The sequence below is a fragment of the Chelon labrosus genome (assembly GCF_963514085.1).
Source record: "Chelon labrosus genome assembly, chromosome: 15".
NCBI classification, from domain to species: Eukaryota; Metazoa; Chordata; class Actinopteri; order Mugiliformes; family Mugilidae; genus Chelon; species Chelon labrosus.
The window spans coordinates 10,063,885-10,091,783 of record NC_140348.1 but is presented as its reverse complement, the minus strand read 5'-3'; the positions used below and the strand labels follow the sequence as shown (position 1 = coordinate 10,091,783).

The 27,899-nt window shown below is 41.9% G+C and overlaps 1 protein-coding gene across 1 annotated transcript; it reads left to right on the top strand.

Moving 5' to 3' along the window:
• The first annotated feature begins 16 nt into the window (after nucleotides 1-16).
• map3k21 (mitogen-activated protein kinase kinase kinase 21) lies at nucleotides 17-27,841 on the top strand. The gene is made up of 11 exons (XM_084561947.1): nucleotides 17-876; nucleotides 13,224-13,404; nucleotides 13,523-13,671; nucleotides 14,169-14,344; nucleotides 16,681-16,921; nucleotides 19,152-19,274; nucleotides 20,062-20,157; nucleotides 22,975-23,125; nucleotides 23,677-23,771; nucleotides 23,885-24,715; nucleotides 24,803-27,841. Exons 1-11 carry the CDS (start codon nucleotides 84-86, stop codon nucleotides 25,165-25,167), a joined length of 3,201 nt encoding a protein of 1,066 aa, XP_084418073.1. The 5' UTR covers nucleotides 17-83; the 3' UTR covers nucleotides 25,168-27,841.
• Nucleotides 27,842-27,899: the final 58 nt, after the last annotated feature.

The following is a 27,899-nucleotide window of genomic DNA, read 5'->3' as shown; positions in this document are numbered from 1 at the left end:
AACAGGTTACATTTTACCGTTTTAAAGTTTTCATTTTGTTCTAAAAGCTCTGCACCCTATGGTGCCGCTACGGCCACCGAGAAATGGATGTCTCGCAGGCCGCTTTCCCAAACGGTGAAGGGCGGCCGGGCGGCGGTGGGACCGGGGAGCATGCCTGGACAGAGTCCCCCACTGTTCGGGCGTGGGCTCACTCAGCCCCGCTGTGCCCGACTCGATCCCTGTGGACGGCAGCGTATGACTACGAGGCCAGCGGCGAGGATGAACTCAGCCTCAGAAGAGGGGACGTGGTAGAGGTCCTGTCCAAGGACGCTGCTATCTCCGGGGACGAGGGATGGTGGACGGGCAAGATCAACCACCGGGTCGGGATTTTCCCCTCTAATTATGTCACGTACCAGCCCGCTATTTACCGGCTCCCCGCTACGAGTGTGTCGGTGGGGGTGCGAGAGCGAGTCCCAAGCTCGCCCGTCCAGATCCCCTTCAGTGAACTGGTTTTAGAGGAGATCATAGGCGTGGGTGGATTTGGCAAAGTTTACCGGGGCACATGGAAAGATCAAGAGGTCGCCGTGAAGGCGGCTCGGCAAGACCCAGACGAGGACATAACAGCCACCGCCGGCGGTGTTAAACAAGAAGCGAAGCTTTTCTCCATGCTGCAGCACCCCAACATTATTAAATTGGAAGGGGTGTGTTTGGAGGAGCCCAACCTGTGCCTGGTCATGGAGTATGCCCGAGGCGGGACACTGAACCGGGCGTTGACCGGAAGGCGAATCCCTCCACACATCCTGGTCAACTGGGCCGTGCAGATTGCACGCGGGATGCACTATCTACACGAGGAGGCCGTGGTACCCATCATCCACCGTGACCTGAAGTCTAGCAACAGTAAGCAAATACTCAAGAGTGTGTGTGTGTGTGTGTGTGTGTGTGTGTGTCTATGCTGATGAAATAGAGATAACAACAATATATTTAGAAGATCATCGATGAACCATAGGAGGACCATGCACCTGTTACACATGCAGCAGACCCTAGTTACTTATTTATAGCTATGTTTTAGTTTGCAACATGTGTTGGTAAAACACATAATAGTACTACAAACCACAGCTTCCAGAATGAAAACACAATTGAATCAATGCTGAATACTATAACATTCATAAAGATAGGATTTCGTGCAGGACTGTTATGATAGAATGCATTCACCAGTGAACCTAATGAACTGGAAAGGGATAAAGCTCACCACGTCACTGGTACAGGTCTGCCCTTTACTCAGGATGGATTTAAAGCCGTGTAAAAACTCTGTGGTGTATGAAGTGGTGGGGGATGCCATCGAGAGGATGTGAAATAAAGTCAGAGTTTGCTCAGCTGGGCTGCCCCCACTGCACTCACCCCCTCCCTCAACCTTTAAAACACACACCTTCCCAGCCCCCCACTCCACCATGAGCTGAAATGTTGTTCAAATAAAACAGTGATTTACCAAACACATGACGAGACACACTCAGCCCACACTGTCAGCTCATGTGCTTGACCAACCAGAGTCAGTACCAGAGTCCAGAAGCTAAACAAAAAGTCAGACATAGCACTTATCTAGTTATAGTAATAGAAACTACCATTTACTTATGGGCTTTCTGTAATGGAGGGCTGGTCTCTTATTGAACTGGAAGTATTTATCTTTTAGGCTTTCATGTTTGGAAAAATGAATTAGATCAAGTCTCTCTGTAACAATGCGTGTAGCTGAACTCGGATCAGTGCAGTAGACCGACTGTTCTAGTTGTTCCACGGACTGGTAATTGACAACAGGCCAGCAAACTTTAGTTTCCCAGGACTGAATAATGAATGGACAGGAGTCGATGAGAAACGGGGTCTGAGTCATATACTCACTCACACAGGCTTCAACTCAGGTGTATTTATGTGTGTAATATGACGCCAAACACTATTTCTTCCTTTTTGTGAGAGACTCCAGAGACTCTTATCAACCTGGGGCCATGTGGGGAGTAGCTCTGGGGTACTTCTGTCTATTTATCTCCAGCTGTGGGAGCCAGTGTGTAAATGTAAGGACCTAACATGTGAAATGTAAACAGACCAGGCCCTCTGTGATCAATAGATTAAGACAGTTTAATTGGATTTGCAAAAGACAGTGTTGCACAGATGTTGAGGGCCCTATGCAGACCATGAAATCTGTGCACGCAGGACAAATACAGATGTGACCATAACTTTTCAACCTGCAAACATGACACAAACTAATTTAGTGTTTCATTTACGCTCACAAGAAGATGTGAGATGTAAGAAGAAGTATGTGGTAAATAGTTTATTTTTCCAGCAGAGTAATAAAACATATTCATTCCATTAAACATTATTATTATTGCATTATTTTAAATTTGATGAATCTGTTTGTGTGGATGTCATGAACTGAGTACAAGAGCCCAGCCTTACAAGTAGTCTTATTTAAGATGATCGTTAATTATAGGGCAGATGGAGAGAAAAGATTTAACTGCTGTTTTAGGTTGTTTCAGCTAATCGGATGTTTGGCGAACATACACAAATAGACCCCCCCACTCCCCCCGATGAGACACAGTGCTGCTAACACCAGTCAGTGTGTTTGTCCTGCCACTTCATTGTGACCCACAGACAGCATAAGCTTTAAGTAAAGAGGGAGAATTTAAAGTTAGGAGAGGTTATTAACTGTGTGTGCTTTAGTGCAGTACTGAGCTCTGTTGAAACCTGATTTCACCAGAAGATTGGTCGGCTGTTAAGGTTTTCTGAGTTCATACAATAGCTAAAACTGGATGCTAAGCTGTTGCTTTGGGTCAGAAGTCTGAGCATCTGTAGTCAGTATACACTGTCATCTAAACAGAGAGAGAGAGAGAGAGAGAACGAAATAAGCTGTATGTGTTTGCTCAAAGCCAGGGCAGTGAGTTCACACAAGACTCTCTCCTACACACAAACACACAAATGGCACCCTGTGGTGTGCTGGGTTGTTTTCCCAGTAGAAAAGGCCACAAAAAAATAGAGTAATACAGCTTAGAGAAATTGTTGCATCTGTTCCTGAGGTCTGTTTGTCTTGGCATTAAATGCGCGTCGGCTAGTCTAACAGAATAAAAGGAGTGAGAATTATCTAGGCGGGGGGTAAAAAGGAAAATGGATAGACTGCAATGAGTGTTAGCAATTAGCAATCTGTCCTTTTTTTTAAGATTTAATCAGCAAAATGTCTAGTGGTGTGGTTGTATCTCTTCTCTGTTCTCCTCTCCATGTAAACCAGGACATAGACAGGTACACGCGTACAGAGAGAGAACAACAAAACTTCGGTCAACTCCTCTGCCTGTCATTTATCAACTTGCAGTGTACACATGCTCCACACAGACAAACATACAGCTATTTGATCAATGATTAGCCTGTAAAGTAATATGTTGGAAGTCAGCAAGATTTGTCCAATCTCTTTTGTGTTTTTCAACCTAATCTGTAAAATCCCAGCCTGCAGGGAGGAATGTTGCTAATGAGGGATAAAAGCTTAACATACGTTTACACAATGGACTGGTCAAGCAGCGGTTGCTAGGCTACTGTGGCCAGAAGAATGGCTAGGACTCGGAGGGTCTCAAAGCCCTCGTTTTGTTTTGTTCCGTTCATATTTAATCTCCCAGAGAGCAGCGGTACTCTTTTATTGCCACAAACTGAGGGGGTTTCCCTTCTTACTTCGTTATTTTTCTCCTTCCTTTTCTTCTTCTTGTCCGCTCCCACTTGTAGCTTATTATTTTTCATGTCTACTTTTTTTCTCCATTTTCAGGCTACAAAGGGTAATGGTTTTAACATCAAGCTCTTGAAGTGATCAAAACCAACTAAGAAGTTATCCTTCTTAGAAGTAATGTTTGGTCTGTTTACTAATACTTTCCTAATGTCAACTTTATTCACTTAATTAAACATGCATGTCATATAGTTTGGCCTGGAACAACCCTGCAACTCCATGGACAATTTCTGGAAAGTTGCTCCATGTAAGGCAGATGTTACTGTGTGTGCTCAGAGTTTGTACATATAATTGTAACGGAGGTACATTCCCCCTAATACAAAAACATAGCTCATACGAGTTTTTCAGGGTTTTAAAGTTAGATTACGAGGTGCATAGGCAAAATCAAGCTGTTGGGATGTAAACAGTACATGTTAGCAGGATAAATATATTATTTTCTTCAGGGATTCGTTGTTTTCAGTCTTCTTTTGCTTACTTTGCCTCTTGTTAGTCATTGTCCCTCCCTTCTTAACCATCTCTGCTTTGATGGAAAAGTTTTCTTCGGGCTAGTACTGGTAAAATACATAGAGCGTCAGATAAGAGCAAGAAATCACAGTGAAACTTGGCTCTGAGCCAGCACACATAACCCACATTAACTAGTTTCACATCTTGGTGCGAGTGATAGTATGCCAGGAATGTGTGCTTGAACGCCACTGAAACCAATGGAGTTCCGTTTGGAGCGTGTGCAACTGCATTCTCCCATCAATCTTAAGCTATTGTTAGACTTCATCACGCCGTCCCACAGCCGTCCCCCTCCCTCTACCCGTATCTCACTCCACTCACCCATCATCTGCAAAAACACAGCTTACAGAAGCACAGGGAGAACTTTTCTTTTACGTCGGTGCACTGAAAGTTGTACAGCTGTGGTAATGAATGCAGAGGACGCGTTGATTCAGAGTTTAGAATAATGACAATCAAAACACAGAAGAGAAACTATTATGAAAGCAGCCAGGTCACAGTGGTAAGGCCTTCGCAGATGACAAATGCACCTGTTATTTCTGTCTCTGCTTGGGTAGCACACAGCGCAGAAGAATTTTTTAATTGACTGATTAAAGTGGTCAAAGGTTTAAGAGTGTATTGTTTAAGTAGAGAATTAATGTTGTCGTGGTTACTGACAGATTTACTATTAGTCGCTCTGGGCATTAACATCTGCTTAATAAACGTAATGTCATGTATCATATCCTATCATAATCATAAGCCGTGACTTTGCTTCTTTTTTAAATTCAAACAGATATGCCCAGCTACTGTAGAAATTAGCGGTCCCCTGTTACACATTTTCTGCCAAATTAAGAGAATAGACTTACGAGCACGCTGCACCGTTATCTATAATCATTGTTATCTTCCCTGTGAACCACCCTACTTCTCTAGGAACCACTTTGCAAAAGAACTTCTCTTTAACCTTGTTTTCCATTACTAGGTCACAATGAGCCACACTACATGTCCACTGAGGAAGCATCCCTCGAGAATCTTTTTTTCTGCCACAAATTTCTCTTGTCTTGCTCCACTTCTGGTATAAGGAGACTACAAGAGGAAAAGTTACCAAAGCTTGACTAGGTGTTGCAAGGCAACTTTTCTCTGGCTTCCTACAATTACCCCTGGTGACACGCAGACAGTTACTGCCTGTCTTTTCTCTGACGAGAGAATGGGCAGAGGGGAGAGAGGAGGAGTTGAGATGCTTTCACTGTGTTTTTTATGACCTCTCCCTGACTGCACCTATTGTTGCAGGGCTGGGTGAAAAGGAAAAAGGCCCACAGCTGAGAAGAGAGCTGCCTTCCAAATCAGCCAATCCCCTCCATTCCCCTCTGTAGCTCCCAAGAACACAGATAGATGCTAATACAGCATAAAGCACTAAATGTACACCTTTAACATTTGATGTGTTTTAAATAGTCTGGCTACGGGTTAATTCAGCTTTATACAGACACAAACTAGGAGAGGAAGAGGACGGACAAAGAGCAAGTGGCCCAAAGAGATGTGACCATGATAGATGGTTTAGCCTACCATTAGCCCTGATCCTTTTCCCATCAACCAAAATGCCTGGGGGCACTCTCATTTCAACCAGCATGGACAGACCAGTCACTGAATGTTTAGCAGCCTTGTTTCTGCTTACTACAGGAAGCCCTCTTATGCTCATGCTTAGTCAGATGGCACAGTTAGGAAAATACTGCCACATCAAGTTAGAACACTGCTCTCCATATTATTACTGCAGACATGGACGGCTTTAGTTATAAACTGGTAGAAGCACATCATTAAATTTAGTTTTAAAGCATTATAATAAATTGTGGGCATCATTAGAAGTGTAGATTCACACAGCGCTGTTGAAACAAATATACTCACTTGCCAGTTCATTAAACAGAGTAAGAAAGGTTTACCACCTTTCACCTATTTGATCAATTTGGAGGATGCAGTTTGTGGTGCTGTTAAACTAGATTGAATTAAACACAAAAGTATTTTTGTTTGCTAAAATGGAGTTGTAAATAATAGAAACTTGTGTCCGTATAACACAGTACAATTCAATAGTACTTCAAACCCCCCCAAAACGAACAGCTCTCTCAGTTATTTTAAGCTAATGCTGAACACCATAACCTTCATGAGGATAAGGCTTAGTAGATTTAGTTAGAATGCATTCTTTGTCACTAGTGTACCTAATGTTTTTAACAAATGAGTGTAGATTAAAAAACTACCTTTGTGTTGCATGCATGGAATACAGTGGTCCCTCGTTTATGGCGGCAGTTACGTTCTAAAAATAACCCGCAATAGGCGAAATCCGCGAAGTAGTCAGCTTTATTTTTTACAATGATTATAAATGTTTTAAGGTTGCAAAACCCCTCACTACACACTTTATACACTTTTCTCAATAACTTGCAAACATACCGCTCTTCAGTCACACTGCCAGATGTATATGTAAATTTGGCAAGATGAACGCATTGTGTACTGTACAAGAGACACCGTACGGAGGAGATTGATTGACAATGGTCTACAGTCCCTTAGCCAATCAGGACGCAGAAGACGACACGGGACTCTCCCTTAGCCAATCAGGACGCAGAAAACAATGCGCTGTAAAAAAAAAAAAAAAAAAAGCATGAAAAATTGCACTAAAAAAATCCGCGAAACTGCGAGGCCGCGAAAGGTGAACCGCGTTATAGCGAGGGACAACTGTATTACAGGTATGATACAGCTACATTAAGGCTATGAGATATCATTGAAATGCACAAAACTGTGAAGGTACTGTGTCTTCTAAAACTTTTCGTTTATCACTGGTGTGCAGAATGTCTGCTGCATATTTGCAGAGAGTTAAATCTCTGCTATTTTTAGTTTATTGACAAGAGAACAAAATGGTCATGTTTGCCCAAAAAGTGTATATATTTTCTTTTTACCTTGAGGCTGTGAAAGCAATGGGAAGAAGCGTGGGACCTGCTTTGAAGGCAGGAGCTCTGCTTCTGATCTTCCCACTGTTTCACCATGAAAGATGGGTCTGCCTCGAGATCCACTGTTGGAAAGGGGAATTAAATGGGGGTTGGACGGAGGGTGGGGTCTGCCTTCAAGGCATATCCATCTCCAGTTGCGCTGAGCTGTTATCCGCTTCCAAACATTTTCTTTTAAAAAGAGTAAGTAAATATAGACCAAGACGAAGAAACAGCAGAAACAACATACAGTTGAGTTAAAACCTTTTCAGGCGTGAAGAACTTCTAAATGAGTCTAAAGTCGTGTTATGATGATCTGATCCATTTTAATGTTTTGATTACACCAGACCAGATTCACACATCAGCTGTAGACACTGGCAAAACTAATAACAGTAATTACAGCATAGAGCATGATTGCAGGATACAGCTGTATTTACAAATGTCAACTATAGTTTATTGTAAGAAAAATAATTTATAGTTGAAACAAACACTTTTAAGTAGGAGCTTAGTATGTTGCCATTTAGTTTGCCAAAAACTTACAGGTCACACTTGGATTAACAACCAGTGATGATAAGCTATTATGTGCTCAGAAAAGTCTTTCTAGCATACCAACAAATTTAAGTGTTAGTTGTCACGCACTTGCTCTAACCTGGGGATATTTTACTGGCATGCAAGTGTGTGAGCTTGCAGTTCTTAAAATTTACCTTCATGGCCTATTTACAGTGAAACTAATAATTGGGTTACACTTACTCCACCTCCCTGTGTTTAAATATCTTATCCAAACAGGTTTTAGATGGTCCAAAGGCAAATCAGTACTCAAGGTTGACTATTCACAACCTAATTTTGTGCATTAGCTCAGCTGTAATGGCTTAACGTGCGATAACTTTATTCTTAGCCTGTACGAACAGGATTTATCTTTCCAGTACAGGGTGGGGTTTTGCCTGGGGCTTGACTTTTAGGTTGACCCTTAACAAAAGGGAGCCAAAGCCTCTCTTTCTTCTTCTCTTGAAGGAATTTTTCAAGATACATTTCAACGTAATGCCTCATGACCTTATTGTCTTTTCGTTTGAGATTTGCTACAATTTCGATATAAATTATGGTATGTTTCCTTCTAGTTATGAAAGTAAAATGTAAAAGGAAAAAAAATAATTTTTAAATGAAACAGAATGGACTTTCCCTGTAGATCAGGCTTATATTTCAAGGTCAGACTAAATAACTTCTTTGTACCTGCAAAGATTAACCTAAGAAGTTAGAAAAGGGCGAGAGGTTCGTTAAGAAATCCACTTCAAAGAAGGTCCGGTGTTGGTGGTGAGCCATTAGTCAGTGAAGTAGCATCTGTCTTCTCTGTTAACCATTTTACCAGATTAGTCTCTTACATCAAGTATTAATTCATAACATGTTTAATGAGAATGGTTTTATTTCATTATAGTGTAATATGTTAGCTGTGTACAGTGATTTGCTGCACTGCACTGATTTGCATTCCCCTCAGTAATTGATATGGTGTGTTGTGCTGTAAAACAAACATAACAGCTTTTAGAGATCTGCCATTTTCAGATTCTTTACACTTAATTAATGGACAAAAACATGTCCATTGCAAATTCACTTTTGTTTGATCGTGGCATAAAAGTGTTTGATCACAGCTCAAGTTAAGTTATGAGGGGTGATTTGTGGCCCAAAGCAGAAGGTGTTGATTTTTCCATCTCTCATTACATCCATGTGCAGTTCAAATTATTCGAGTATTTATGCAGAAAGTTTAAAGATAATAACTTCAATAATAATTCCTGTTGATGGTCATTGAACAGCAAGTCAACACTACCATTATGCAATCAACTTCTATTTCTGTCTCAAGCACGTATCACCTTTGACTGTATAATAAGGTGGACAAACCCTCCTAGATGTCACCTGTGGGGTTTTTAAGATGGTTTTGAAGCTCAATTTGAGTTATACCAGCTTTCGCCTTCTTGCCTGTGCCTGACTCATCCCAACTTGCAGCTTATTCAAAAGTTGTCCAAGAGATGAAGCTAGTAACCTGACCCAACCATGACGTGTCACTCTAAGCAGCCCTGGCATTAACTTGGTATGCTTTTAAGCTTGGATATAATACTTTAAACAGACTGTGGGTATTGACTCACTTTTGAAGCCTGCCTCGGGTGGCCATTTGAGGTACTGCATGGTCACCCCTTGATAACCCTGAATATCTCAATCTGTAGAGATGATGATTGGTTGGTCACTGTTCCTGTGTGTTTAAATGGATGCAGAAAATAAGTGCCTTAAACATAATAAACTTTGAAGCTCAGTTCATTCATAAGAAGCAACACAACACAGTGTGACTTGGAGTGGTGATAGTCCACAGACCAGATAATTTATTAGGTTTGAGAACATACATTACATATAACACGTAATCACGGGTAGTTTGACCAGCAGTGTCTATTTAGTGTTGTTGTTATTAGTTTAGCTGCTAATAGACTCCAGTAGCCAAACAAAATGGCTGGCTGATTTGTGGTATAACGTCAGCATGGAGTCATGTAGACAGGAGCTAGGTCTTTTATCAGAAATTTCTAGAGGGCTGACACTGAAGTCTCATCAAGGTACAAAGAAAGTATTTGGTGTGATATCCTATAGGCCAATCAACACAGGCAGTTCTAAACCACTGTTCTTCTGGGTTGTGTAACTAACCCATCATAAGTCATTATAAACCTACAGAGCCTGCTGGGAGGAATCTATGGAATCACTGAGAGAGGACTTCACAACAGGAAGTAGGAGTATATCATTGGTCTAGTGAAACCTGTTTGTAATGGAATTCCTATTGTTGCAGCCTGGGTAGAGGATCCCCTCTGAGCCCGAGGCTAGTAATGGCACCAATACCCCTGTTATTAGTGGAGACCCACAGGAGTCACACTACAGTTAAAATGCTGCTTGAAATCATTTCAGGCCCCTTGAGACCATACGAAAATTCCCCCCAGTTTGTTTTTGAAAGGAGCTTGTTTATAACCAGGAGTTATCTGTTTAAGTGTTTTTCCCTTTTTATGTGTGAACGATGCATTATTAAAGACAGATTTCCAGAATACACAACCCTTTAAAGGATAATGGGGCTGTATTAGAAATATGATGCAGGAATTTGCAACATTAATGTTTACACCACCGCGTATTTTATTTAATGTCAGCATGCTGTAGATTTGTATACAGCATCTTACACTGGCAAGCTGGAATATTTGTACATAAAGACAGAGCTCAACACAGCAGACTGGCCACCAACTACACAGCACAAGTATAAATGCTTCCACCAGCGGAGGCTCTTAATAGATCCCTTGTGGGTGCATAAACTAAACTTAGGATGTAACAGTGCTGTGGGCATTCAGAGTATGCCTACTTAATGGATGTGAGTACTGATGGACTGGTCAGTACGGAATAGTTAGTCAACGACAGACTTGCTGTTTGTGTTATGGCTGCAAATTCTCATCAGATGCATTTTTGCTTAAAAATTGTCAATTAATCAGTTAACTGAGTAATACTTTCTTTTGTATTTGCCCATCAGCCATCAAGACTCTAGAATTGCAAAAAACTTTGTAATTAAAGTTAGATTTTAATAAATAAAATGTTTATATGAATGTCTTGACTTCAAGCATTTGCACAGAGGAACGACCCCTGTCAGTTCCATATATGCATGACACAGATCTGTATTTAGTATCAGATAATTCCGTGAGCTTGTGAAAGGATGGGAGTATTCATGTACATACATTTGTTTCAGTTTCATGTAGATACAGATACATGAGGAGTTTTATGCATTTGGCCCAAGGTCTCTGAGTTAATTTCTGCCCACGCTATCTGTTCTTCAGCTCAGCAGCTATCCTCCTTTGCACCCCTCCTACACCTTTCAACAGATCTGGTTGAAGTTTAACACGCTTGCTGTGTAGTTATTAACAATACTGTCTTACGTGCGATTGAAGAAGTCCAGTTGGGTTTGTTTCAGCTTTGTTTTGTTGATATGAAAAGAATACTTAACTGTAATGCAGGTACTTGTTTGTGCATGACCGAACTGCGCAGTAAAGCTTTGTGTGCGTGTGTTTAGGCATGTCTTGGTTTTGTGCTGATGTGTAGGAGTAAGTCCAAGGTCAGCAAGTGAATGACTTGCTTCACGTAGTACTTGCACACAGACATAACAAAGCTGTTGTTGAAAACTGTTAACGAAAACTTTAACCTGAGTGTACATGGTGACACAGTACTCAAATGCCTTGATATGTTTTTCAACACTTCCACTACGTATCTTTGTCATTACAACCTTTTTCCCATGGGAATATAAACACAGACCGTATGCGCCAACAATGCCCCCAGGTGTTTTTGAATCTTTACTGTTTTCCTAGACTTTAAGCTCTCTGTCAAGCCACCTAAGGCAGCCTTCATCCTGTCAGATTTGAGCTTCTCTGCTACATTTGTTCGGTGTAGTTGACACAGCCAATAAGGAGCTGCAGTGATAGCCCTGTGTGTAAATAATGAAATGGGACAGTTTGTAATGTGAGGAGAACTTGGCAGTGGTAAAAACAAATGAAGAAAATAATACCAAGAGGATGAAAGGATCAAAGAGTCTGTTTTGGCTGAGGATACACAACTTTGTGGAAAAGGGCTGCGTCGTGTTGTCAAAGGGATAACAAGAATATTTGGCAATTGGTGTATCAGCACACTGAGTAGGTTTATTACCTCTGAAAGGAAACATTGGACATTAGAAAAAATGTTGCTACTCTACTCTGCAGTCATCACCTGGCACAGATTGTGTGTTGTTGAGTAAAGAGGTTTCTCCCTACTCTGTCCCCTGTTTACCTTTTGTAATAATCCTCTACATTTTCCTCCTGGCACAATCTGTCAATTAGCAACTGTTGTCATAATTAATGTAAAGTAGTTTTTCTTTTTAACCTCTGGCTTCCCATCTTATCATTTTAAACTGCAAATCTTGTCAAGACATGTTAAGGTGTTGCTTCAGACTGGAGAAACTATATTGGACATTTTTTCACAATTTCTGTTTACTTTTTATTGAACAAACAATCCATTGATCAGGAAAATACTGTAAATGAATGTAAAGTGGCATGATCCTTTGCTGCAGATCTACATTTTACACCTGTATGACCTGTTGCTCTTAATTTTCTTTTCTTTCTTTCTTTTTGCACTGATTTTTATATTTAACATTATGTATTGGATTCGGGGCAGAGCAAAAATAACTTTGTAGCATCACCAACAATTGGAGTAACATGCCTCTTACTGGAAAGTGATCTACAATTTATCTACATCTCTTTTTGTAAGAACATAGGAATTAGACTAACAGGAAGTTCTCACTCGGTGGAAATAACAGGAACTAAATGTGCAAGCTACTTTTAAATATATGAATAGTGTTTTGATGGTTCTTGTATTCTTGTAGAGCTGTACTGATATTTATTTTAATCGGATACCTCATCCCTGATAGGACTGTGCTTCTGGCTTAAATTGTACCAACTCTTCGACTCATCAAGTGTAAAATAAAATCTGTTAGTCTGATTATCTTTCTCAAATGTATTATTGTCTGGTGCAATCAGCACCAGTCAGAAGAACGTATGTGCGTGTAAGTCATTGTCTTACGTCAGTCCATGACTGGCACAGGGGGTCTTTACTTCGCACGTCAGTGGGGTTGTGGCTTCACCGTGGCAGTGCTCTGAGGCCAGGTATAGTGTTACCCTCAGGTTTGGAGGGTTCCGGTCGTCTTTAATGTGCTAAACAGTTTTACGACCTGGGGACAGGTGCTTTGTGGCGCTGTCAGCCTTCTGTTTCTACAGTAATAAATGACCTGCATACCGCTGTTGGCCCTCTAGAATATCGACTATCATCCCCTCACCTGCATGGTTGTCCTGTTTTTTCTGTCCCCCTACTCTTTGTGTCTCCCTTTCTTTCATTCGCCTTTCTCCTTTCTCCTTTCACATCTGTCACTTTCCTCCAATCTTGTCTTTCCACTTTACCGCCTTTCCCTTATGTATCTTTATCTGCCTTTTTTGCTTCAGTCTAATGTATCGTTTCCTCATCCTCTCTGTTTTCAGTACTATTACTTGAAAAAATCGAGAATGACGACATTGGGAGGAAGACCTTGAAGATCACAGATTTTGGCCTGGCCAGGGAGTGGCACAAAACCACAAAAATGTCAGCAGCAGGCACCTACTCCTGGATGGCCCCTGAAGTCATCAAGTCATCGCTCTTCTCTAAAGGCAGTGACGTCTGGGGGTGTGATAAATATTACAATACACGCTATCCAATATTTAACTATCTGCTCTTTCAAATTGTTGATTTTTTCATTGTTAAATAATTATGCTTTTTCCTTTGAATCTGCACCATCTACCAGTTATGGAGTCTTGTTGTGGGAGCTGCTAACAGGAGAGGTGCCGTACCGCGGCATAGACGGCCTGGCTGTTGCTTACGGCGTCGCAGTTAATAAGTTAACCCTACCAATCCCTTCCACTTGCCCCGAACCCTTCGCCAAGCTCATGGAAGGTAAGTGTGGCCAACTCTGAATGAGTCAAAATATTTTAGCCCTGAAATAACCCACAGAGTCAGCAATAAAACCAAAAACACTTCGTCTGCACCTAAATAACATGACAAAGCTTTTTCCTCTTCAGGGAATCCATTACACCCAGTTGGTTCTCTAGCTAATGGTAATGTGCTAGAATGAAACTCTACACACTCAGATCAAATTTGCTTTCTGTGAGGATTTCTGTTCAGTAGTTGTCTTTTATTGGACAATATTTTAAAGATGGTCATAAAGAAAGGTGAATGTAATGCAGAGTTTGAGTTAGAGACTTTTAAGTGGATTCACATTGAAGCTTTCTCATTACCAAAGTTTGCCTCCGGGCCTTCTGTCTGTTTGGGTATGTTATTTCCTGACACCAGTGTTTGTTAATGCTGTATTTGACTGCATAGACAAATTAGCACGTATTTAAGTACCCGATGAAAGTGTTTTTCAATGTATACGTTGCTTTTTATGTGTCCAGAGTGCTGGGACCAGGACCCACACGTGCGCCCCTCCTTCTCCTGCATCCTGGAGCAGCTGTCAGCCATTGAGGAGGCGGTGATGGCCACAATGCCTCAGGACTCCTTCCACAGCATGCAGGACGACTGGCGTGTGGAGATCCAGGAGATGTTTGACGAGCTCAGGACCAAAGAGAAGGTAGGACGGAGTGATGAGAGTCACAGACACACTGAGCCGCTGTCCTTATCCAGTACACACAGTACAAGGGCTGGCAAGTAATTGCTAGGTAGTTGTTCTATTTTAGTGATGATACATGCAGACTAATCTGTTATTAGGACCATGATATATTGCTCTGGACAGCTTCTTACGGACTATAAAGTTTAATTGGTTACTTTCAGTGTGAAGCTAATTGGATGTTTAAGAAACTGAGTCATTAATGCCAAGGCGTTTTAGCGTACTTCCCCTCGTTAAGACCTTAATCTGCTTCCTGCCTGAGTTTGCTGGCTTAAAGTGGGGTGTTAATTAGTGTTTAGAGAAACAGCAGGATCAGCATACAGAGCTGCTGGTTCAATGAATGGTGAACTGAACAACACAGATGTTGAAAATCCACAGGTGGTGTTGCTTTACCCGATTCAGTTTCTACCTTTTTCTGTACTATACTTTGTTCTCGTTTATCGGTTATGTTAAGCCATATTTAAAACTTTCGTGTTATATAACTTACAGTTACTCTGATTAACCACTTAAACAGATAATCTCTGTTGCCTCACCCTACCTTATGAAGTTTGTACTATATATAAAGCCTGAATAAGTCAAGAGGAAAAAAAAATGTTTAGGTTTCTTTGAGCATTAGCTAACATTTTCCCAGCGCACATACTTCAAGAATTATCTCCTGCATCAGCAAATTTCCATAAATATCTCACAGTAATCTGTGTCTAGGTGGGTGGCTGAAGGGTTTGACTGTAAAGCTGCTTTATGGAAGTCATCCAGTAAGGATTATTATTACTCAGCTGAGGGCAATTAAAGAGAAAATAGAGGGAATGAAGAAAGGGTAAGCCATGGGAGGAGACTGTCTAGTTTTGTAACACAGCCTGAAACAGCAGGCAGTAATCTCCTGAAGCCAGTTCGTTATTGATGGAGATATCTAATACACTCACTCCTCCCTAACTCATAGATGTCTCTTTGCAAGAGCTTTGTTTTTTTTTTTTTTCTGTGTTTATCTTCTGACTTTTAAAAATGTTGAGATGTAACTTTGACAATCAGCATAAAATGGACACAACTGAACAAAGACCTCAGAGATATGTAATGGGCCAGAGATGGTGAGAGAAATACTTTCGAGACGTATAACGATCAGTCACAATATTAAAACCACCAACCAGTGAAGTGAATAACATTGATGATCTCATTACGATGTTACTTTCACACGTACTCCCACCTGAACATTATTGCAGACCAAGCACATCTCCATGACAACGACACTTGCTCAGTGGTCCAGTCCTGATGCTCACATCTCCATTGTAGGTTCTTTCATCAGTGGACAGGGGTCAGCATGGACACCCTGACTGGTCTCAGCTGTGAGCTCCGTACAAAACAAACTGTGATCCACTGTGTGTTCTTTCACCATGATTCAAATACCAACAGTAGCTCGTCTGTTGGATCACACAGCCGAGCATTTGCTCCTCACATGCATCACTGAGTATTGGCCCCCGCCTTGGTTCACTGCTTTTATTTTGATAGGTCCTGACCACTGCAGACTGGGACCACCCCACAAGATCTGCAGTTTTGGAGATGCTCAGTTGTCTAGCCATCTAAATTTAGCCCTTTTCAAAGTCACTTCACTTGTCCAGTTTTCCTGCTTCTAACTTTACAGCTTTAAATTCAGCTATTTATACTAATTGATGTATCCCACTCACTGACAGGTGCCATGAGATAATCAGTGTTATTGACTTTAGCAGACCAGACCCGACATAATGTTATGGCTGATCGGTGTATATGGCAATTTGCATCTACATGATGCCTTTGAATATTGTCTGTTCTTTAAACGCGTACTCAATCATAATAGCACTGCATAATAATCAGACTCAATGTACAGCAGAAACACATCTTCTTTTTTTATTCTTATTCCTTTTACAGCAGCCTGCCGTCTAAGTTCCCTAAAATTCGGTCCAATTTTTTTATATTTTAAAATCTGTGAATTTCAGCCCAAAACCAACCTGATTGAAGAGACCTAATTTTTCACTGCAGCTCCCTCTGGAGCCACAAAAAAATATTTTTCATATAAGCAGTAGTCCTCCCCAACACCTGTAGACTGTGATGTGTAAAGTTTATGGACCCGTCCTATAATAGAAAAGATTTCAGTGTATTAAAACTTTAAGGGTGTTGGTATGCTGCCCCGTGTTTCCTGTCTAGACATGGTCAGCTGAAACCTGACACAGGCATCACTGTCCATATCGTCAAACCAAGTTTAATTTAGTCTAATATCATTGTTCAGTTCAGTAAAACCATCTTTGATGTATCTGAATCTCTGGTTCTTCCAGGAGCTACGTTCCAGGGAGGAGGAGCTGACTCGGGCCGCCCTCCAGCAGAAGTCTCAGGAGGAGCTGCTGAAGCGTCGGGAGCAGCAGCTGGCAGAGCGGGAGATCAACGTGTTGGAGAGGGAGCTCAACATCCTCATTTTCCAGCTCAACAAAGACAAGCCCAACGTGAAGAAGAGGAAAGGCAAATTCAAACGATCGCGTCTTAAACTGAAGGATGGAAACCGCATCAGCCTGCCTTCAGGTGAGCAAACACATCCAGATATCTTGACTTGGCAGTCCTACTTGTAAGAGAATGTCAGAGACATATCTTTTCTGTTCAGCTGGGTGTAAGCTGATTTAGACAGAAAGACGTTACAAGTAAATACTTACGTCTTAGTAGAAGTGCAGCATAAAGGTTTTTTTAAAAAAATAATTTATTTGCCTTGTGTGCCTTTGTTGGATAGCTACAGCCTTATTCCAAAATGGATTAAATTCATTTTTTCCTCAAAATTATACACAATTTTTTTTTTGAGATTTTTGCAAATTTATAAAAAAAAAAAAAAAACAACAACTGAGAAATCACATGTCCACCTGTGGTAAATTCAGTTGACAGGACATGATTTAGAAAGGCACACACCTGTCTACATAAGGTCCCACAGTTGACAGTGCATATCAGCGCACAAACCAAGCATGAAGTCAAAGGAATTGTCTGTAGACCTCCGAGACAGGGTTGTCTTGAGGCACAAATCTGGGGAAGGGTACAGAAAGATATCTGCTACTTTAAAGGTAAATGAGGACAGCGACCTTTGGTAAATGGAAGAAGTTCGGTGACCAAGAACCCAATGGTCGCTCTGCCAGAGCTCCAGCATTCCTCTGTTGAGAGAGTAGAACCTTCCAGAAGGCCAACCATCTCTGCAGCAATCCACCAATCAGGCCTGTGTAGTCGAGCGGCCAGACGGAAGCCACTCCTTAGTAAAAGGCACATGGCAGTCTACCTGGAGTTTGCCAAAAGGCACCTGAACAACTCTCAGGCCATGAGAAGGAAAATTCTCTGGTCTGATGAGACAAAGATTGAACTCTTTGGCATGAATACCAGGCATCATGAGGAATGAGGAAACCAGGCACCGCTCATCACCAAGCCAATACCATCCCTGCAGAGAAACATGGCGGATGCAGCATCATGCTGTGGGGATGTTTTTCAGCGGCAGGGACTGGGAGACTAGTCAGGATAGAGGAAAAGATGAGTGCAGCAAAGTACAGAGACATCCTTAATGAAAACCTGCTCCAGAGTGCTCTTGACCTCAGACTGGGGCGACGGTTCATCTTTCACCACCCTAAGCACACAGGAAAGATATCAAAGGAGTGGTTTCAAGACAACTCTGTGAATGTCCTTAAGTGGCCCAGCCAGAGCCCGGACTTGAATCCGATTGAACATGTCTGGAGAGATCTGAAAATGGCTGTGCACCGACGCTTCCCATCCAACCTGAAGGAGCTTGACAGGTGCTGCAAAGAGCAATGGGTAAAACTGCCCAGTGATAGGTGTGCCAAGCTTGTGGCATCAAATTCAAAAAGACTTGAGGCTATAATTGCTGCCAAAGGTGCATCAACAAAGTAATGAGGAAAGGCTATGAATACTTGTGTACATGTGATTTCTTAGTTTTTTATTTTAAATAAATTTGCAAAAATCTCAAAAAAATAAATAAATAATAAATTCACGTTATCATTATGGCATGTGTGTAGAATTTTGAGGAAAAAAAATTCAATTCAATGTGGATTAAGGCTGTAACATAATAAAATGTGGGAAAAGTGAAGCGCTGTGAATACTTTCCGGATGCGCTCCCACATGTCCCAGCTATTTTTATCTTGATGGCTGTTTATGGTTTATGCCTATAGGGGTGCACAGTATTACAGCATTTCTGACTATTTCCCATTTTTGTGTTCATTTAAAAAGTGTTTAAAATCTTGTCTTTAACAGCTCTTCTGTAACGTCTGACATATCAACCACAAAACAGCAACAAACCAACAGCTTTTCTTATTGTGTTACGCAAACTAATATCCAAAATGTGATGTCTGCCTCTGTGTCTCCAGATAATACAATAAAAAGTAGATAATTAGATTGTCCAACATTATTACTTGCAACTAAGTTAATAAGTTAAATTAAGTTGACTTAATTAACTGGCAAAACATAATGGATTGGATTGAATGTCTTTCTTGTATAAAGAACTAGAGTACTATCTGTCTAGAATAAAATCATCTATCTTGTGTATCTCTAAGACTAAAAACTTTAGCAAACTTAATTGCATTCAAATGAAACAACTATTCTAAACTCTAGGGAGTTTAGGGATCTTTATGTAAAAAGTGACACTCCAAAACCATCATACTATGTTCAAAAGTGCATGTGTCATTATCTGTTGCTTGTACCAGTGTTAAACCTGTCTGAGGTTGTGATAACTCTGTGGTACCAATTCATATGTACATGTTTCACATTGCAGATTTCCAACATAAGATCACCGTGCAGGCGTCTCCTTCCATGGACAAGAGGCGAAGCCTTCACAGCACCAGTTCGTCTCCTCCCAGTAGTCCCACACTCATCCCCCGGCTACGAGCCATTCAGCGTGGGTTCCGTTTGTTTTTTACACAGTCAAGTTTTCCATAATGGGAAGTTTCAAGTCGCTCTTTTATTTGTTTTTGACTCAATCCACATATTTAAAAATGAAATGATTCTCAAGAAATCTGTTTTCTGGGAACACAGGAAGAGTGTTATTCACAATGACCATGTGAACAAAAGCTCCAGAGCCACGAGCAGTCAGCCAGTTGTTTGAACAGTTTGATAAAGACGTTAGTCACGCACCAACGCCCTTGTAATAACAGAAGCACATTCCTCTTGTGCATTTATGGTAGATGGTAAAGATCAAATGGATAGCGCAGAGTGTCGCACAGATTAACTGTATCAGATAAAGGTGATTGATAATGGATCAAAATTCTGCCAAAGAAATTAAATTATGTGCTTTTAAAAACACCTTAACATTTCCTTAGTCAACATAAACCGGATTAAAACTTCAAGCTATTTGTTTTCAGCAGTGTACCTAATTAACTGGCAAGTGAGTGTACATTTAACGGAGGAATGCGCATTTGTTTTTAGGTTGATTTCCTGCAGAGAAAATCAAATGTGTAGACTCATTGTCATGTTAAAAATGTCCTGTATAATGCACTGAGATGCACTGAAAATCCCTGTGAACGTGAAAACACATAAACCTTTTAATTTACATCCCCAAATACTGTATAATCGTGTATAAAAACATTTACACATTCAGAGCAGAGCAAGGGATTTTATATTCATGGCTAAAACTGTCGTGTACGTCTCGTGTAGGTTGGAGGTAATGTGTATGTTTCCCTCCTCAGTGACGTCCCATGTGAGGAGGGAGAGTTTGTTTGTTTACCAACAGGATGTTGATCTGACCAGTGAGCTCACAGACTACTCTGGGTTCGGGAGGAAAGGCAAGCTATTGGCTATGCACATGTAGCCTGGGGCGTGGCTTATAGCACCAGACGCCGCTCGTGATGTTTGGCTGACTTTGACCATTTAAAGGATTTGATGCCTAACAGCTTCCCACCAGTGCAGATTTTTCTGACGTGTTTGCTGCTGGTTAAATTTGTTTCATGGGTGCTTAACTTAACCTGGAAATCCAACAAGCAGTGTGTGATAATGATGAGGTGTATGCCACAGACATGGGCTATTCTTCTGTCCAGATTTGTTTAAAGTTTGTGTTTTGGCAGTGCTGGTAATTAACACATTTTCTATGGCCCCAGTCTGTTGCATTTTTTTGGTGACTCCTGCCTTCACTAACGTATTTTCATAACTTTACAACAATTAACCAACTGCTGTGAGAATCTTTTATACACTATATTACCAAAAGTATTCGCTCACCTGCCTTTACTCATTCTATGAACTGAAGTGCCATCCCATTCCTAACTCATAGAATTCAATATGATGTCGGTCCACCTTTTGCAGCTATTACAGCTTCAACTCTTCTGGGAAGACTGTCCACAAGGTTGAGGAGAGTGTTTATAGGAATTTTTGACCATTCTTCCAAAAGCGCATTGGTGAGGTCACACACTGATGTTGGTCGAGAAGGCCTGGCTCTCAGTCTCCGCTCTAATTCATCCCAAAGGTGTTCTATCGGGTTCAGGTCAGGACTCTGTGCAGGCCAGTCAAGTTCATCCACACCAGACTCTGTCATCCACGTCTTTATGGACCTTGCTTTGTGCACTGGTGCACAGTCATGTTGGAAGAGGAAGGGGCCCGCTCCAAACTGTTCCCACAAGGTTGGGAGCATGGAATTGTCCAAAATGTTTTGGTATCCTGAAGCATTCAATGTTCCTTTCACTGGAACTAAGGGGCCAAGCCCAGCTCCTGAAAAACAACCCCATACCATAATTCCTCCTCCACCAAATTTCACAGTTGGCACAATGCAATCTGAAATGTACCGTTCTCCTGGCAACCTCCAAACCCAGACTCGTCCATCAGATTGCCAGATGGTAAAGCGTGATTCATCACTCCAGAGAACGCGTCTCCACTGCTCTAGAGGCCAGTGGCGGCGTGCTTTACACCATTGCATCCGACGCCTTGCATTGCACTTGGTGATGTGTGGCTTGGCTGCAGCTGCTCGGCCATGGAAACCCATTCCATGAAGCTCTCTGCGTACTGTACTTGGGCTAATCTGAAGGTCACATGAAGTTTGTAGCTCTGTAGCAATTGACTGTGCAGAAAGTCGGCGACCTCTTTGCACTATGCGCTTCAGCATCCGCTGACCCCTCTCCGTCACTTTACGTGGCCTACCACTTCGTGGCTGAGTTGCTGTTTTTCCCAAACGCTTCCATTTTGTTATAATAGAGCTGACAGTTGACTGTGGAATATTTAGGAGCGAGGAAATTTCACGACTGGATTTGTTGCACAAGTGGCATCCTATGACAGTTCCACGCTGGAATTCACTGAGCTCCTGAGAGCGGCCCATTCTTTCACAAATGTCTTGTTTCACAGTCTGCATGCCTGAGTGCTTGAATTTATACACCTGGGGCCAGGCCAAGTGATTAGAACACCTGATTCTGATCATTTGAATGGGTGAGCGAATACTTTTGGTAATATAGTGTAACAAGGGATTGGTTTCTGATTGTTGATTTGCAGAACTGAATAGAAAATAGTCTGGTTCGTAATGTTTTCTAGTATAAAAATTAGGGCTGCAGCGAGTCAACTTGTTCACACTGAAGCATCACAATGTGTCCCTGTCCAGATTTGGTGGCTCTTGGTGGCTCATGTCATTTCAGACATCCCTGAAATGATGAGACAGAAACACCTATATTTGGACTTTTTCAGTGAGTTTTGTGGGTCGGTGGTCAGAGTCTGGGAGTCGGCATTGTGTCCTCGTCTGTTGTTTTTCCTCAACAAAGGCTCTCTCGAGCAGATGCTATTCGCTAGCATGGCACCACTGATTTACACTGCAAGTTGAAAGCAGAATGTTTCTGCACATACAAACCTATAAAACTAAACATAGATTTCCCTTAATGTTACTTTCTAAATGGTTGTAAGCCACATTTGCAGATAGAAATACAGCTTTATTTCCAAATTACAAACAGCACAAGTCATATTAAATCAACCCCATCATCTAATTAATGACAGAAAATAGTAAACAACACCTTTCCTAATTATGTCAGCACTAAATAAATCTTAACTTTTGTTTAATAGTAACAGCTTGAAGAAAGTTAAAACTTGAAATAGTCACTTCATTCATAGATATAATGTAAAAATATGTCAGATACTCCCAGTACCTGAAATATACACTTGATGAGGGACTGATTCCATGCAGTGAAAATCTAATATATGTACACTCAGTAAACATGTTTGAATAAAAGTTCTATTTATAATTTAGTGGTTAACCAAAAGATAAATGAACTTATCGAAAATAATAGTTTGTTGCAGCCTTAATGAAAATGTTCAGTAGTAACTTTGGACCTCCCTGTCATTAAAATACTTAAAAGGTTATATTTAACCAGTGTAGGATGGACTTAAAATCCCTCAACCTTTAAGAGAATACCCTGGATTTATGTGACCAATTACACTTTTTAAGTATTTCAACTACAGAGAGAAGGAGAGAGAGATTGCTCTTGGAATTATCCAAATGGCACAATACCTCTAATAATAATCCTACTAACATGTCTGCTCCCGACTCCCTGTCTGGGCTGTGGTTTCTCCAACTCTTAACAGCTGGCTGCTGTAGTCTGAGCCTGTGGTAACACTTGAAATCCCTGCGTCAACAGTTACTCAAGACGAGAGCAACCGTACATGGGGCCGCAGCTCCCTCTTCAGGCCAGAGGAGTTTGATGACGTGAAAAAGGGAATCAAGAAGAAAGGAAGAACCTGGGGCCCCAGCTCAGTGCAGAGCAAAGAAAGGCCTGCTGCCGCCGAGAGGTAGAGTGTACTTACACACACGAGCACGCACAAAAAAAGCAGTGAGTGTCACGCTATCTGGGTGGAGGCTGGTTCCTGTTTCACAATAACATGACTACATCCTCATGTTAAAGGGTCAACACTTATTTTGGAGTCTCCATTCTTGCACATGTCTCTGAAAGATCACAGAGCAGATGATGGAACGGCTACTTTTGCACTTCTCTAACATATCTGTTAAAAATGTCCCAGCTGAAACCAGCAGTCTTACAACATCAGCTCAGTCAGATTCTCACAAACTGGCTTAAAGGTTTGTTACACCTTCTTTGAGCTTCCCTGTCAGTAAGCTACAAATCAGTGTAGCTAACACAAACTATTTCCTAACTTTTCTGCATTGCAACAACGGCAGAATCTAAATTCCGACACAAATATATCATGTCCTGAAAAAAAATTGTGAGTAAATAGAGTGTATATTTGCATCAAATCAGAAATCTGGAGTAGTACATTTAGAGAATCTCCAGTCCTAACTCAAACATACTCACCTGTTCACCTGTGTACCTTTGCATTGTTTTCAGAGTGCGTCCTCTGTCAGATGGCAGTAACCCCTGGTCCACCAGCCTGGTCAAGTCTCAGAAGCCCGTCCCCCTCGCTGCCCTGTTTAATGAACAAGGTGTGCTAAAAATCTTGTGGTGGTTATGAGGAATTTCAGCTTACATAAATATCTTCGAATTAGAAAGGGTCACTCGTCCTTACAATGTTTGATTTCCGCTTATGTGTTTCCAGCGGGGGCCGGTAAAGACGAGGCGTTCTCCCAGGAATGTCCCGACAGCAGCTCCAAACCAAAGCAGCTCAAGTTCCCCAACCAGGTGTACATCGATCTACCTCTGTGGAGGGACGAGCAGCAGCCTCAGAGCCCCGTCGGGAGCTGTGGGACAGGAGATGCTGGGGTCGGGGCAGGTCAAGGTGGCCCGCTGGAGACCCCAGACGACCCCTACACCACCACGTCCACCTCTTCCACCTCCACCACCCCGCAGCTCACACCCACCAACAGCCTGAAAAGGACCTCAGCTCGCCGCAAGACCGACTCTGTACTGTATGGCTGTGGGTCGTTGCTTGCGTCACTTGTGCTCGGTTACGACATTAGAGAGGCTCTCAAACACTCGACGCCTGGGGAGGATTGTGAGCCCCCAAAAGAGGAGAAAGAGAAGAAGAAGAAGGAGGGCTTGTTCCAACGTGCCACCCGGTTCCGCCGAAGCACATCGCCACCTGGTGGTCGCTCCCGCAAAGACGAAACGTCACCGTCGAACCATGTGACAGCCCAACCAGTCAATCTCATCTCCATGTCAGCCATTATGGAATGCAACTCCACCAAGTGTCTCCTGCAGTCGGAGCTAGAGGTGACAGAGTCTAGGCCTGGGAAGGTGGAGCATGTGACCGTCAATCATCACACAGAGCCATCCAAACCCGGCACAGCGGCATCTACGGAAGGCCAGAACATCAAGACGCCGCCTAAAACACAGGCCCCAGTGCAAACCAAAAGCCAGCCGCCAGACCAGAGCAACCACAACACAGGAACACGTCTGCGCAGGAAGAAATACACCAACAACCACAACAGTGAGTAACAAAGCAAAGGAAGTAAAGCATGTGTGTACAGCTTTTAAAAATGCTCTCATTTACAATAATGAATGTGTCTGGTTACAGCCAATGGTCCTCCCACTCTTCCTCCTCCAGCCCTCCAGGGGAAGCAGGAGAAAGAGAAGAATGGAGCGTCAGAAAAGCCCTCAGAGGCCTTATCCAGACCACGGCCAGTGTCATTTAGGGCCAAACCCCACACCTGGGCCCTGCTGCGAGGACGCAACAAGAGCTACTCCCTGGGCCACTACTCCGGAGAGAAGACGGTTAAAAACCTGAACATGGTGCTGACCTCTGACGTAGGGGTGGGCTGCTCCCTGCTGGACATGGACACAGAGGGCCAGAAACGAGACTGCACCGTGCCGCTGTGCCGCATCCAGAGCTCCCCAGGACGGCCCACCGTCTTCGAGCTGGAGAAAGAGTTCCTCTCTTAGGAGCCTCGAAAAGCGACCTGCTGTGATTACAACTCATCCGTTACACTCGAGAGAACATACTGAGTTTTGGGCCTAGAACTCCTGGAGGGTTTAGAACCAGGCTGCCTTTGTTTCCAGTTATTTTTTATTTTTTCTAAAAAAAGAAAAAGTTCTATATAGAACTATAGAACCCAGCTTTGTCTTAGTTCTAGAACATAGTGAGGTCAGTGTTCTAGAGCGTTACCAAGTCTGAGGCTTTAGAAGACGGCTGTGACACAGTTCTAGAATGTGCACCCTCATCTGAGTCTGCCTTACTCTGCCTCGTCTCATTCTAGAACAAACACACACACACACACACACACACACAGTTCTCAGATCTGCACAGAACATTCCAGAGCTCTTCCTCCGATCCCTCGGTGCTCCACTGCCACCTTTGTTCTCTCATTTCTCTCTCTCTCTCTCTCTGTCACCCCCTTGCTTCCTGTCTCGTCCTGTCGGTGCAGCTAAACGTTGACCGCCGCTGCAGCTTTCTCAACACGATACCCTCACCTTTTTATTTATATATATATTTTTATAGGTAATTTAATATGAAGAGACTTGACCTTACCTTAGCGACCAGCAGGAAGTACATTCCATGTCAGTTTCGAAGCTGTGTGATCACGCTTTTAGATGTTTCGACTTGAATCATGCATGCGTGCACCCTTAAAATGTTGAACAAAACAAAAAAACAAAAAAAATGATGCCTTGTTTGTAAATATTTCTTTTTATCCTTTATCGGCCTAATGCTGGCAGTTGTTTTGTATTGCATATATGCTGTTTTATGACTGTTGGTAAAAGTCAGCAATGCTGCAGTACAGTTTGTGTTCCGGGGGCAGGTTACGTACTGGATTCATAGTAGCGATGCACGTATGTCTCCCCCCAGAACGCCCTGAAGATTTTTTTTTTTTTTTTTTTTAGAGATGCGGGTAGAAAAACACTGGACGTCGTACAAAGCAGAAGTGGAATCCTCTCATTTAAAACACGTGGTCATGAGTTGCTGATACAGATTTTTCAAAGAGTATTTATAGAAATGTTTGTTTGGGTTTATATTTCCTATCCTCAGAACACTTCAGCCCTGATTGTTAACATCAGGAAAACCTGCCCCGAATGAATGAATGAATGAATTTAGAATTAAATGCCCCCTGATGACGGCTGATATTTTTAAAAATGTAAACACAATTATTTTACAGGATTAAAACTTGAAACAAGCGTGTAAAACGGCAATACCTGTACTTTAAACTTGACAGATCCTGTGCCTTCAAGTCTTATCTTTAAAGCTCAGTCTGTGTCTTAGCTTTCAGCCCCACTTCAGTTTAACTGTGCCTCACGTTGAGTTAAGTTCAATTTATGGTTTTGTTTGTACATTTTTTTATGTAGCATTAAGCAAAAACCCAGGTAGCAGGTCTGGGGATATTTGAGAACAGCAAGTGAAGACACGTTTTTAATATTATACTGTAAACTTCCAACAAGTTGAAAGATTTCCTCAGGACTTACAAAGGGCTCAGTATCATCATGTGTTTAAAAAAATATATGTTCTCCAGATTTCTGTTATCTGAACTTCAACTCTTAATTGTTTGTGGATGATTATAATGCCCCAGACGTTTTAGAAAACATGTCCCACTTTTGAAGGATTGAAGATATGAATTCCCCCAATGGTGTAAATATAACTGATTCCTGATGTGTATACCACTGCTGCGTTTTATGATGATTTAGAATGTGAAGTTTCCCCATGCTCTGTATTTTGTGACCACTGAGTTTCAAACCAGGTCCAACACTGTAAAGGCCTTGCTAATCATGAAGACAGCTTTTTATGAATTACCTGTAAATACCACAACACACTGGTACTGAACAGTCCCCTCAAACCTCAATAGACGGTTTGTCTTCCAGAGTCACTGAACTTTCTTGGCTTGTTGTTAATGATGACTCAGACATTCCTCTGCATGAGACAAACTGCAGCAATAATATTTGTGAAACCAGCTTCCAGTAACAGAACATTCAGGCGTCTGGCTATGGGACCAAATTCAACTCGACCAGCACTGAGGCTTCTCTGTCTTCAGGACCAAAACCACTAAATGAACTAGCTGCTAGTGACGAGTCGTTACAAAGAAAACTTCACAAAGAACCTCAGAGCGCGGCGCTGCTGCTGAAAGACCCCCCCCTCTGACACATTTCCGATCAAATGACTTCCTGTTTGAAAAAAAAACGGGACTCTTCCTCTAAACAACTCATCACATTGAAGGTGTCAGAGTTAGATTTGAGTACATCTGTTTCCGTGAACGGTGTTTTGTTATCATCACAGTATTTCACGCCTGATTGATCAAAAGTATCAAGTTTATTGACATTTTGAATAAAGTCTGAATCAAGACTAACATCGTCTTTTTGTTTTTTTCTTTTCCAGGCAGAATTGCAATAATTTTGTGCAATCTTTTATCTGGAGTCTGTCCTCACATGTTTAATTTCCTCTGGATGTAAAAGTAAGCAATGCAAGAGAAAAGTCCACCAAACTCAAGTTGCTGCTTTTTAAAAGCCTTGAAAGCACAGGTATTATGAGCAAAGAGTAAAGGCCCCAGCCAATGGTAGATGACTATTAGACTATGAGTTTTATGAGGCTTTCTAATGATAAAAATGAATATTGTATGAAGGAAATGTACATGTATAATGTACACTTATTCTGATGTATGAGAATCTATTGAAGCTGTTAAAAGGTCTAGTAA